The sequence below is a fragment of the Mesoplodon densirostris genome, assembly GCF_025265405.1.
Source record: "Mesoplodon densirostris isolate mMesDen1 chromosome Y unlocalized genomic scaffold, mMesDen1 primary haplotype SUPER_Y_unloc_1, whole genome shotgun sequence".
Taxonomy (NCBI): domain Eukaryota; kingdom Metazoa; phylum Chordata; class Mammalia; order Artiodactyla; family Ziphiidae; genus Mesoplodon; species Mesoplodon densirostris.
Genome location: NW_026778236.1, coordinates 530,649 through 545,415, shown reverse-complemented (window position 1 = coordinate 545,415; position 14,767 = coordinate 530,649). Strand labels below are relative to the sequence as shown.

Genomic DNA, 14,767 nt, shown 5'->3' with positions numbered 1-14,767 from the left:
TTTTTTTCTTTCTTTTTTTTTCTTTTTCCAAGGGCTTGGGACTTCTGAATCTTCCATGTCACCTCTATTATGCATTTCTACAACCTGATATTTTCCACCCTAATGTACAGGGTTAAAATTAATACACATGCTAGTTTGCCAAAAACCACAGAAATTTTGGCAAACAGAACCTCTTAGTGTAAAAATTAAACAGATTTCAAATTTTCTACACTGATTTTACATTTCTGAACATATTCCTCTTCCACAGTTCTTACTACAAACTCAAGAACCAGAATACCTGGGTGCAATATAACTTGTATCTGTGGTTGTAAACAAAAGTTTCTTAGAAAGCGTCATTTTTTAGTATAAGAAAGCTAAAATAACTTATTTGATTTTAAAATAACTTATTTGATTTTAGTGCAATATAACTTATATACGTGGTTGTAAACAACAGTTTCTTAGAAGGGGTCAGTTTTTAGTATAAGAAAGCTAAAATAACTTACTTGATTTTAGTGAAAGAGGGTGTTGCTCTTGTCTCTTCCTGGAGGTTCCCATAGATTGTGAGGCTATGGACATCTCAGAGAAAATTCTGAGGCCTGAAACTCCTTCCATAAACTCTCTATCCTTTCTCAAGCAAGGCAAGTTGATGATTTATCCACTGCTATGCACTGTAGTCTCAGAGGTGCCAGAGCAGGGAACCCAGCTTTGACCTGGGCCAAAGGTCAAAATTTGATATACACTATCAAATACCACTGCGTTCACTCTGTGGTTTTGGCTAGGATTAGATGGGTAATGCATGCAGAACATCTCATCCAGTTCTGCGCACACAGAAGGTTCACTAATGGTAGCTAGTCTTGTTACCACTGTTCACAACAAAATTAAGAACACATCATTTACCTACCATGACCTGGAAAGTCATTTACAAATACAGATTTGCGGGCCCCAACTACAGTCATTCTAATTCACTATAGAATAGGTTAGGGACCAACAATGTGCATTTTAACCACCATTTAGGAAACTCTACTTAATTCACTACAGCCTTGACTTTAGGAAGCACTGGTATACATTAAAGTTATATATGCACCTGTCTTATTTTGCCTCTATGTTTGATCTTTACTTTGTATATCCCTGTATGTCTTATACTGTGCAGAATCTATATAAATGTGTATAATGTAGTACATGCCCACTTAGCGGATTGAGTACATGAAGAAAAACTGAAAAGAAATTAAAACCTGTCACTAAAAAGAGACCATAGGGATCTCCCTGGTGGTCCAGTGGTTAAGACTCCACCCTTCCACTGCACGGTACACAGGTTCAATCCCTGGTCAAGGAACTAATATTCCACAAGCCACATGGTACAGCCAGAAAAAAAAGAAGTAAAAACTAGAGACCATAAAAGGAAAAACTGAATGCATTACAGCATCAAGCAAAAAGACCATCATATATCCACTTGCAAAAGCACATATTTTTCTAAAAATAACAGAAGCTACAGGAGTTAAGGGGCCAAAAAAGATAGTAATAACAATAAAGCAAAATATAACTAACAAGATCTCTGATATATAATTTTTCAACATCCACATTATGGAATACTGTGCAGCTATAACTGAAGAATAAAGAGCTATTTGTGTATATATTTGCAAAAGTACAGGATAGTATTATTACATGAGTAAGAAAGCAAGAACAAACTGTATGTACATAATTAGCTTTTGCATGAAGGCTATTTTTGTGTGTTTATCAACACTAGAATAATACACAAGAAACCATTAAAAGTTATGGGCTATGAAAGAACGTGGTGATTCCAAGACCTCTTACTGTATACCTTTTTAATTCTTTTGATTATTGAACAACATGAACATTCCCAATTTAAAAAAAAACTTTTAAACATATATAAATTATATATACATAACAAGTAATAAACCTATTAAAATGCATGTGTATATAGATACACAGACATATATAGATGGGAAAGGGAGGATACATATGTATGTATGTGAATATATACAGAGAGGAAAGAAAGACAGACAAGCAGACAGGCAGACAGAAGGACGGATGTGGGTTCTGAAGAGCACTGGGTCCTCTTACTTGCATCAGGTCCCGCCTTTCCTTCTCACCTGTACAAATGGTTTTTTGATGGTCCTGAGTTCGCTCCTTATAGCCTGTGCCTCATCCAGTTTGTAGCTGGTGTGAGCACTTGACATCTTTCAATCAATCCTGGTTCAAAAAGAAATTAAGAGTCATTCTATGCGAGATTATAACATTCCATTAAATAATAATAACAGTAACCCCAAACGTTACACACACACACACACACACAAAAAGACAGCAAGAAAAAAAAAACCCTTCTTTCTTTCTGGTACATAAAAATAAATAAACATAAGTGAGATCTGTGCGCAGGGAGAATATATGGGGTAAAGCTAAAAACAGTAAATTATCAGTAACAGTGCTTTGTGCAAAGTTGAAAAATTCTACATTTCTTCTACATATCTCTTTTATTTCATTCTGGTTCCAATTTGTTACTCTTTCCTAGCCATCTCCTCAATTCTTTCCTTCAATTCAAATACATATACAAGGAACTTTTTCTCCTCCTTCCTTTCTTTTATTTCTTCTTTCCTTATATCTACCCACCCACAAATCATAAACTAATATACTTCCTTCCTTATTTCCTTTCATTTCCTCTTGTTCCTTCCTCCTGCCCTCCCTCCCTTCCATCCATCTGTTCATACATCCTTCCAGCCAATCCCTGTGTGCAGCAAGGGTGGCAGAAGCAGAGCACTGAACAAGACAAGGCTTGGCTCCACCCTTTAAAGAGGACGCAGTTTTCTGTAGCCAGAGAGAGAACGAACTCCTTCTCTGGAAAGTCACCAGCTTGCATTTCAGGCTCCAGATCCACGATGACACAGATTCTAGCTCTAAACTGTTTCCCCCATGTTACCGAAAAATCCAGATGCTTAACAGCCAGTCCAAGCTCCCTTCTGTTCCACTCACAGAGCATCCTGGCATGCTGGTGAGTATAAGTGACACTCCAGCTCTACAGTGGGACCCTGGGCAAGACACTTCACCTCTTTAAACCTCAGTTTCCTCATGCCTCAAATGAGGACACTAAAAATGTCCCTCCCATTTAATGAGAAATGTAAGGAAAGGGCTTACTTGGCAGAGACCTGGCATATAATGTCTGAGCTGATTATTATTATCAGGATAATGCTCAGTCTACTTACTCATGAGAGAAAAAGTAAATAATTCACCAACTCCAGTACTTTATTATCATTAACAAATTCCTGGCCACAAATGTCACAACTCACAGCAAAACTCAGCACCAGAGCTGGTCTGAGCCGTCAGCACCACTGGAATGAGAGAACAAGCAGGAATTCATTCCCTCCCTTTGGAATAGGGCTTCAGGGCTCAACAGCACTGCTATGATTGCCATCCGCAGCAAACAAAATATTTATGAAAACTGGTCCCGAGTCCTCTTCCTTGGAAAGCGGATACAGATGCACTGGGGGACCCCACACATTGAATGGTGACACCCCTACATCCCAGCAAGGCCTGGCCTCATGGGCACTTCCATAATGGATCAGTTAGAGAGGTGTATGTTCCTCATATACACATTGCTTTGAATGTTCCTATAAAGCATAAAGTTTTATTTACACATTTTTAGAGAAAGGTACATATATTTTTTAACTACAGAGTGTTTCATGAAGAAAGTTAAAATAAGTGAACAAAAACTAAAACTTGGACTACAGGCAAAATTTCTTTCTTTTTTCTCTGCTCTCCTTTCATTAAACGCCTACTCCAGCTCTTTCATGCAACAGTTCATCCAAACCATTGAGGTGGTAAGCTTTAACACTATATCACCTTTGAGTCACTGTCAGATTCAGTGATAAAATATAAAAAGTTCCTCTTGGTGGCTATTAAAAACTGGGAGTCAAAAACGATGGCAGGAGTAGGCATATTAGCCCTTTATATATTCTTTTATATCATCCCTCAAAACTAGTCCCACCTTTACCATAATCACAGGCTTTCTCCCTCACTCCTAAGTGCCTTACCCAGACTTATAAGTCAAAAGTGATATGCATAAACAGTCCATCTCATACCTTCTTACCAGTATAAACTCACAAAATATCAGTGTAATTCACTACAATTTTACACAGGAGGCACTACGTGGTTGTACAATGTGATGACATCAGAAGTCAGGAGATGACTCTTGGTCCAAGATCTCATGCAAGTTAACTGTGTCATCTTGAGAAGTTTCTGAACTCCCGGAAGTCTTGGTGACTTCAGGAGGATGCCAAGTCTGCAATGGGCTTCCCAAACCCAGCTGATCATCAGAACTATCCAGATCCCTACTGAACTTCACTCGCTAGAGGTAGAAGTAGATTTGTTCATACATTAATCAGGTCCCAGAACAACCAACTTGGAGGAGTCTCTTCTTACAATGATTATTTTTAGCTGGTTGATGCTACTTATAATTAGACTGACCTCCATGCTCTCAGTACAGTTTTAAATATGCAGGGAATTGACACTAGAAAGAGAGAGCCATTATTCCAGGACTGAGCTACATCAGAAATACAGATGATGGGAGTCCAGTGGGTGCAGGGAAGCTGCTTGCACAGGGAAATCGGGATCACGCAAGCAGAATATTTTTGAGCTCCTGTCTCAGATTTGTGATCAGTAATTCTCAGAAGGAGAAACAAACAAACAAGCCAATATTCAGTAAATACACAGATACATCAGAAATTTATCTACACATGTAACAACTCCTACAGAACACCTACTGAACGCTGACAGAAGACCTCAGACCCCCCAAAGGCAAGAAACTCCCCACATACCTGGGTAGGGCAAAAGAAAAAACAATAAACAGAGACAAAAGGATAGGGACGGGACCTGCACCAGTGGGAGGGAGCCGTGAAGGCGGAAAGGTTTCCACACACTAGGAAGCCCCTTCGCGGGCGGAGACTGCGGGTGGCGGAGGGGGAAAGCTTCGGAGTAGCGGAGGAGAGCGGACCAACAGGGGTGCGGAGGGCAAAGCGGAGAGATTCCCGCACAGAGGATCGGTGCCCTCAGGCACACACCAGCCCGAGAGGCTTGTCTGCTCGGCTGCCAGGGCGGGCGGGGCTGGGAGCTGAGGCTCGGGTATCGGGTTTCAGTCGGAGCGCAGGGAGAGCACTGGGGCTGGTGGCGGGAAGAGAGCCTGAAGGGGTTAGTGCACCACCACTAGCCCGGAGGGAGTCCGGGAAAAAGTCTGGACCTGCCGAAGAGGCAAGAGACATTTTCTTCCCTCTTTGTTTCCTGGTGCGCGAGGAGAGGGGATTAAGAGCGCTGCTTATGATCTCTCAGCAGAAACTCTACAAGCCAGAAGGGAGTGGCGGGACATAATTAAAGTGATAAAGGAGAAAAACCTGCAACCAAGATTACTCTACCCAGCAAGGATATTATTCAGCTTTGATGGAGAAATTAAAACCTTTACAGAGAAGCAAAAGCTGAGAGACTTCAGCACCACCAAACCAGCTTTACAACAAATGCTAAAGGAACTTCTCTAGGCAAGAAACACAACAGAAGGAAAATACCTACAATAACGAACCCAAAACAATTAAGGAAATGGGAATAGGAACATACATATCAATAATTACCTTAAATGTAAATGGACTAAATGCTCCCACCAAAAGACACAGATTGGCTGAATGGATACAAAAACAAGACCCATATTTATTTATTTTATTTTTTATTTTATTTTATTTATTTATTTATTTATTTATTTTTTTTTGCGGTACGTGGGCCTCTCACTGCCGTGGCCTCTCCCGTTGCAGAGCACAGGCTCCGGACGCACAGGCTCAGCGGCCATGGCTCACTGGCCCAGCCACTCCGCGGCATGTGGGATCTTCCAAGACCGGGGCACGAACCCGTGTCCCCTGCATCGGCAGGCAGACTCTCAACCACTGCACCACCAGGGAAGCCCAGAAGACCCATATATATGCTGTCTAGAAGACACCCACTTCAGACCTAGAGACACATACAGATTGAAAGTAAGGGGATGGAAAAAGATATTCTATGCAAATGGAAATCAAAAGAAAGCTGGAGTAGCAATTCTCATATCAGACAAAATAGACTTTAAAATAAAGACTATTAGAAGAGACAAAGAAGGACACTAGATAATGATCAAGGGATCGATCCAAGAAGAAGATATAACAATTGTAAATATTTATGCACCCAACATAGGAGCACCTCAATACATAAGGCAAATACTAACAGCCATAAAAGGGGAAATCGACAGTAACACATTCATAGTAGGGGAATTTAACACCCCACTTTCACCAATGGACAGATCATCCAAAATGAAAATAAATAAGGAAACACAAGCTTTAAATGATACATTAAACAAGATGGACCTAACTGATATTTAGAGGACATTCCATCCAAAAACAACACAATACACATTTTTCTCAAGTGCTCATGGAACATTCTCCAGGATAGATCATATCTTGGGTCACAAATCAAGCCTTGGTAAATTTAAGAAAATAGAAATTGTATCAAGTATCTTTTCCGACCACAATGCTATGAGACTAGACATCAATTACAGAAAAAGATCTGTAAAAAATACAAACACATGGAGGCTAAACAATACACTACTTAATAATGAAGTGATCACTGAAGAAATCAAAGAAGAAATAAAAAAAATACCTAGAAACAAATGACAATGGAGACACGACGACCCAAAGCCTATGGGACGCAGCAAAAGCAGTTCTAAGGGGGAAGTTTATAGCAATACAATCCCACCTTAAGAAACAGGAAACAGGGCCTCCCTGGTGGCGCAGTGGTTAAGAGTCCGCCTGCCGATGCAGGGGATACGGGTTCGTGCCCCGGTCTGGGAGGATCCCATATGCCGCGGAGCGGCTGGGCCCGTGAGCCATGGCCGCTGGGCCTGCGCATCCGGAGCCTGTGCTCTGCAACGGGAGAGGCCACAACAGTGAGAGGCCCACATACTGCAAAAAGAGAAAAAAAAAAAAAAAAGAAACAGGAAACATCTCGAGTAAACAACCTGACCCTGCACCTAAAGCAATTAGAGAAAGAAGAACAAAAAACCCTCAAAGCTAGCAGAAGGAAAGAAATCATAAAGATCAGATCAGAAATAAATGAAAAAGAAATGAAGGAAATGATAGAAAAGATCAATAAAGCTAAAAGCTGGTTCTTTGAAAAGATAAACAAAATTGACAAACCATTAGCCAGACTCATAATGAAAAAAAGGGAGAAGACTCAAATCATAGAATTAGAAATGAAAAAGGAGAAGTAACGACTGTCACTGCAGAAATACAAAAGATCATGAGAGATTACTACAACCAACTCTATGCCAATAAAATGGACAACCTGGAAGAAATGGACAAATTCTTAGAAATGCACAACCTGCCAATACTGAAGCAGGAAGAAATAGAAAATATGAATAGACCAATCACAAGCACTGAAATTGAAACTGTGATTAAAAATCTTCCAACAAACAAAAGCCCAGGACCAGATGGCTTCACAGGCGAATTCTATCAAACATTTAGAGAAGAGCTAACACCTATCCTTCTCAAACTCTTACAAAATACAGCAGAGGGAGGAACACTCCAAAACTCATTCTATGAGGCCACCATCACCTTGATACCAAAACCAGACAAAGATGTCACAAAGAAAGAAAACTACAGGCCAATATCACTGATGAACATAGATGCAAAAATCCTCAACAAAATACTAGCAAACAGAATCCAACAGCACATTAAAAGGATCATACACTATGATCCAAGTGGGGTTTATTCCAGGAATGCAAGGATTCTTCAATATAGGCAAATCAATCAATGTGATACACCATATTAACAAATTGAAGGAGAGAAACCATATGATCATCTCAATAGATGCAGAGAAAGCTTTCGACAAAATTCAACACCCATTTATGATAAAAACTCTGCAGAAAGTAGGCACAGAAGGAACTTTCCTCAACATAATAAAGGCCATATATGACAAACCCACAACCAACATCGTCCTCAATGGTGAAAAACTGAAACCATTTCCAGTAAGATCAGGAACAAGACAAGGCTGCCCACTCTTACCACTCTTATTCAACTTAGTTTTGGAAGTTTTAGCCACAGCAATCAGAGAAGAAAAGGAAATAAAAGGAATCCAAATTGGAAAAGAAGAAGTAAAGCTGCCACTGTTTACAGATGACATGATACTATACATAGAGAATCCTAAAGATGCTACCAGAAAACTATTAGAGCTAATCAATGAATTCGGTAAAGCAGCAGGATACAAAATTAATGCACAGAAATCTCTGGCATTCCTGTACACTAATGATGAAAAATCTGAAAGTGAAATCAAGAAAACACTCCCATTTACCATTGCAACAAAAAGAATAAAATATCTAGGAATAAACCTACCTAAGGAGACAAAAGACCTGTATGCAGAAAATTATAAGACACTGATGAAAGAAATTCAAGATGATACAAATAGATGGAGAGATATACCATGCTCCTGGATTGGAAGAATCAAAATTGTGAAAATGACTCTACTACCCAAAGCAATCTACAGATTCAATGCAATCCCTATCAAACCACCACTGGCATTTTTCACAGAACTAGAACAAAAAATTTCAAAATTTGTTTGGAAAAACAGAAGACCACGAATAGCCAAAGCAATCTTGAGAACGAAAAACGGAGTGGGAGGAATCAGGCTGCCTGTCTTTGGACTCCACTACAAAGCTACAGTAATCAAAACAGTATGGTACTGGCACAAAAACAGAAATATAGATCAATGGTACAAGATAGAAAACGCAGATATAAACCCACCCACATACAGTCACCTAATTTACGACAAAGAAGGCAAGAACATACAATGGAGAAAAGACAGCCTTTTCAATAAATGGCCCTGGGAAACTGGACAGCTACATGTAAAAGAATGAAATTAGAACACTCCCTAACACCATACACAAAAATAAACTCAAAATGGATTAAAGACCTAAATGTAAGACTGGACACTATAAGACTCTTGGAGCAAAACACAGGCTGAACACACTCTGACATTAACTGCAGCAAAATCTCTTCTGATCCACCTCGTAATGAAAATAAAAACAAAAATAAACAAATGGGACCTCATTAAACTTAAAAGCTTCTGCACAGCAAAGGAAACCATAAACAAAAGACAACCCTCAGAATGGGAAAATATTTGCAAATGAAGACACCAACAAGGGATTAATCTCCAAAATATACAAACAGCTCATGCAGCTCAGTATCAAAAAAACAAACAAGCCAGTCAAAAAATGGGCAGAAGATCTAAATAGACATTTCTCTAAAGACATACAGATGGCCAAGATGCCCATGAAAGATTGTGAACATCACTAATTATCAGAAAAATGCAAATCAAAACGGCAATGAGGTATCACCTCACACCAGTCAGAAAATGAGAAAATCTACAAACAATAAATGCTGGAGAGGGTGTGGAGAAAAGGAAACTCTTTTGCACTATTGGTGGGAATGTAAATTGATATAGCCAATATGGAGAACAGTATGAAGTTTCCTTGAAAAACTAAAAATGTAACTACCATATGATCCAGAAATCCCAATCCTGGGCATATATCCAGAGAAAACCATAATTCAAAAAGATAGGGGGCCTCCCTGGTGGCGCAAGTGGTTGAGAGTCCGCCTGCCGATGCAGGGGATACGGGTTCGTGCCCCGGTCTGGGAGGATCCCATATGCCGCGGAGCGGCTGGGCCCGTGAGCCATGGCCGCTGAGCCTGCGCGTCCGGAGCCTGTGCTCCGCAACGGGGGAGGCCACAACAGTGAGAGGCCCGCATACCGCAAAAAAAAAAAAAAAAAAAAAAAAAAAGATATATGCACCCCATGCTCATTGCAGCACTATTTACAAGAGCTAGGACATGGAAGCAACCGAAATGTCCACCAACAGAGGAATGGGTAAAGAAGATGTGATACATATATGCAATGGAGTATTACTCAGCCATAAAAAGGAACAAAATAATGCCATTTGCAGCAATGTGGATGGACCTAGAGATTGTCCTACTGAGTGAAGTAAGTCAGACAGAGAAAGACAAATATCATATATCGCTTATATGTGGAATCTAAAAACATGGTACAAATGATGTTATTCACAGACAGAAAAAGAGTCACAGATGCAGAAAACAAACATATGGTTACCAGGGGGAAAGGGAGGAAGGATAAATTGGGAGATTGGGATTGACATACAGACACTACTATATATAAAATACATAACTAATAAGGGCCTAGTGTATAGCACAGGGAACTCTACTCAATACTCTGTAATTACCTATACAGGTAAATAATATATAAAAGAGTGGACATATGTATGTATAGCTGACTCACTTTGCTGTATACCTGAAACTAATAGAACACTGTAAATCAACTATATTCCAATAAAAATTATTTTTTAAAAATTTTTAAAAAAATCAGTGGACTCTGAGTAAAACATATTAGTCTGCATAACATGGGTGGGCTTTATCCAATCAGATGTATGTTCTTGGGCATCACCCATTTGGGAAACTCATTCTGAGTCCTCCCCCCATGTCTCTGGATGCTAGTAATGAGTTACATGAAGATAATCTTTCAGAACAAGCTTCAGAAACTTTAGGGCAGCAGAGTCTGCTAGTCCTTTCACTGGAAAAGGATAGCCCAATTTATCTGGAGACTTTAATTACTTGTTGTAGGAGTTTTCAATATTTGTTTGCACCAAGTATTTCACACATTTTATAGATGTTCTGAAGTGTTTTACAAAAGGCCTCAAAAGAAATGTGAAAGAATACTACAATGAGAAATTTCTCCTATAAGACTGACAAAAACACTAAGGTTTGACAACACGTGCTGTTAGTAAAGTTCTGGAAAACAGAATCACTTGTGTCAGTGATGGAAATCCAAAATGGTGCAATATCTAACTATACAGCAAACTCATTTGCCATTTGGTCCAGAAATTCCCCTTTCAGGAAATCATCCTGAAAAGATATATGTGTAAAACCTTAAATAAAAAGCTGACAGGAAGGCTTCCCTGGTGGTGCAGTGGTTGAGAGTCTGCCTGCCAATGCACGGGACGCGGGTTTGTGCCTCAGTCCGGGAGGATCCCACATGCCGCAGAGCGGCTGGGCCCATGAGCCATGGCCGCTGAGCCTGCGCGTAAAGCCTGTGCTCCACAACGGGAGAGGCCACAGCAGTGAGAGGCCCACGTACCGCAAAAAAAAAAAAAAAAAAAAAAAAAAAGCTGATGGGAAATGTTATAAATGCATGCATCAGATTGACAATACGAAACCCCAATGAGTAGCTTCACACCAAGAAAAGAGACAACCAGCCCTTTAGCAGAAGTGACCCAGGAGGACACAGCCACAGCACATACAGAAGCACCCTAGCAGGCATCTGAGCATCTGGAGGTGGGCAGGGTTGTACAGGGTAAAATTACAGAACGGGTACTGGTGCACCAGGAAGCATCACAAAGATGCACAAATGAGTAACAAAACCAGTAGCTGATGTTGAAAATGAAGCTTGATTTGCTTAAGAGACAAAAAATTTTACATGCTGTGCTAACTAACTATAGCTAATTAAAGGAACTCCTTTTGTAGGTCCAAATCAGAAGAGAATGAACACATTGCTGGATAATGGTCAGGGAAGCAAAAAGAAGACAATTAGTTTAAAAGACTTCAGATCAAGATGACATAGAAGACACAATCCTCCATCCCCCAACAGAGATCAACAATGAGTTATCTAGGAACAAAACAGCTCTGGGAGAGCTCTGGGTTCCATTGAGACACTTCAGCAACACAGTGGAACAAAAACCCTGAGAATAACTGCACAAAAAGGGAATGAAGAACAGCCTCATTTTATCTGATTGTCCCCTTCCCCAGGCAACACTACTCAGCATCAGGTGAGAACCACTCAGTTATAAAGAGTTCCCCTTGCCAGTAAAGGGACAGTGGCGTAAGCAACCACCTTCCCTGCTTACTAGGGCATGAGAGCAAGGACTCACTTTGGCTCACCCCACTGAGACATTGACAGACTGAGATGTAGAGAGATGGCTAAGAAGAAAGAAGAGCAGAGGTTTCCAACAGCAGGAGAAGCAACTGTGGTTCCCAGTAATCTGGCCTGCAGTGGACTTTACCACTGAAGAAACATATAGCTTGCTTAATTGCCACAACTACCCTGCAGATTTCATCAGCCCCTTGCCATTGGTGTTATTGTCTGTTGATGCCAACCTTACCCTCCCTCCAGAGCCCAGGATCTGCACTCGTAGCCAGCCCAGGCCTCTGCAGCTGCACGCATTACCAAACCATGCTTATTGCTGAGGCCCACCAGCATGCACATGCTTAGGGCTGGCTTCTCCTGCTATTCATCTGAATTCTATCTGCCTGAACCCTCATCATTGGCCTCAACAAACAGCAGTACACACACCTGGGCAGAGTCTGTGCAGCCACAGGAGAGCACACCAACAACTAATACACCGCAGCAGCTTGCGGGTCCAGATTCTGCCTTCTCTCCAGTCACTGGCCTGCAACACTGTGTACACCTGCAACTAGCTCCTCCCGCTGTGAACTTGCAAAATCCCAGTCCACCCCCTGCCACTGTCTCCACTGCCATGTACTTGTGTCAAGAACAAGTAGACACAGTAGTGTACATCAACAACCAGGGTCTTTGCAGCTGCCAGTGAGCCCACACTTGGCCCCAGCCCTTACCCTGGCCCCCACCAATACATGTGTCTGGAAACAGCCACTGCTACTATATAGGCACCTGGGGCTGGCCCCACAGCCAAGTATATGCAAAACCACTGGTTCTAGCCACCACTGCTCTTTTCCCTTTTCTCTAGCCACTGTACCCAGAGTAACTGCTGAAGACCTCAACAGCCACTGAAGCCACTACAGGACACCTGCAGTTGTCAATGTGGTGGACCTGAAAGCTTACGCTAATGAGTCACCAAACCCTCCACATGTCTAGTCCAGGTATATGCCATGACAACTGGTGCCCCATACCACTAAACTAGGGGTCAGAGCATTTTCTAACATGCTGTAAAGCATAAGGACATCCACTATGTTAAGGTCTTTCCAACTGAAGACACAGTCATAAATTGAACTTGAAACCATCAAGTCTGGAATAGGTGATGGCTTCTTCAGATGCACAGACACCTGCACAAGGCACAGGGATCATGAAGAGTCATAACATTATCTAAGGAAAACAGTAAAGTAATAGAGAACACAGTAAGAATATAATAATTAACCCAAAGAAATAGAGATTCAGGAATTATCAGAGAAATAATTCAAAATAATCATTCTAAAGATGATCACAGAGCTGCAAGAGAACATAGAAAAATAATAATGCTTTCAGGAAAACAACACAAGCACAAAATAAGTTCAACAAGCAGATAGAAAGCATTAAAAAGAAACAAAGAATGAACTGAAGAATTCAATAGAGAGCTTCAATATCAGACTTGACAAGCAAGACAAGCAGAAGAATCAGGGACCTCCAAGACAGATCATTTGAAATTATCCATCCTGAGGAGCAAAAGGAAGGACGAATGAAAAGGAATTAATAAAGCCTACAGGACCAATGGGATGACAATAAGAGAAACAATTTACACATCACTGGAGTCCCAGAAGGAGAAGAGCAGGAGAAAGGATTGTGGAAAGATATTTGAAGGAATAATGGCTGAGAAGTTCCCAAACCTTGGGACAGATTTGGACATCAAACTTCATAAAGCAATTAGGTCACTCCAAAATTCCAATCCAACGTTTTTTTCTCCAAGACTCATTATAATAAAACCCTCTAAAACATCAAAGACAATGTTAAGCCATCAAGAGAAAAATCATTCTCTCATACAAAGGAACTCATATAAGGCTATGAGAGGATTTCTCAACAAAAGCCTTACAGACCAGGAGAGAACAGAATGATATATTCAAAGGGCTGAAACAAAAAACACTGTCAACAAAGAATGCTTTATCCAGCAAAGTTGTCCTTCAGAATTAAAGACAAAATAAAGCCATTCCCTATAAACAAAAGCTAAGGGAATTTATAACCACTAGACCTATCTCACAAGAAATCCTGGAAGGAGTTCTTCAAGCTAACACAGAAAGACACTAATTGGTAACAGGAAAATATATAAGATACAGGTAAAGCCATGTCTATGTATTCAGTTTCAGAATATTCTAACACTTTAACATGGAGGCATGTTGACCACTTAATTCTAGTATATTGGTTGAAGGACAAAAGAACTGAATACAGCTGGAGTAACAATAACTTGTTAATGAATATAAAATTTAAAAACAAGTAAAGTGTGATATTAAAAATATCAAATGGGTACGGCAGGTATAAAGGGTTGTTTTTGTATACAATCAAAATTAAGTTGTTATCAGCTTAAAAAAGATTGTCATATCTTTAAAATATTTCAAATAAGCCTCTCACAAAACAAAAATCTGTAACAGATACAAGCAAGGTAAGAAGAAGAAAATCAGAGTACCAACTACAAAAATCATTAATTCACAAAGGAAGACAGCAAGAGAAAAAAGGAACAAAGAAACTCATAAAACAGTCAGTAAAGAATGAACACATCATTATGGCATGTGGGATCTTTGGTAACAGCATGTGGAATCTTTAGCTGCAGCCTGCATGATGGAACTAAAAAACAAAAAAAGATCCCACATGCCACAATGAAGATCTTACATGTGGCAAGGAAGATCCCGAGTGCCACAACTACGACCCGGCACAGACAAATAAATAAATATTTTTTTTAAAAAAGAAGAATTAACATATCAGCAGTAAC

The 14,767-nt window shown here is 40.3% G+C and overlaps 1 protein-coding gene across 1 annotated transcript in view; it reads right to left on the bottom strand.

The window, feature by feature from the left end:
* Window positions 1–14,767, bottom strand: part of LOC132482957 (protein WWC3-like) — a 106,334-nt gene that overhangs the window by 78,605 nt on the left and 12,962 nt on the right. The window contains 2 exon segments of the mRNA XM_060088234.1: window positions 2,062–2,102; window positions 2,105–2,190. Coding sequence (XP_059944217.1) covers window positions 2,062–2,102; window positions 2,105–2,190 — 127 coding nt within the window.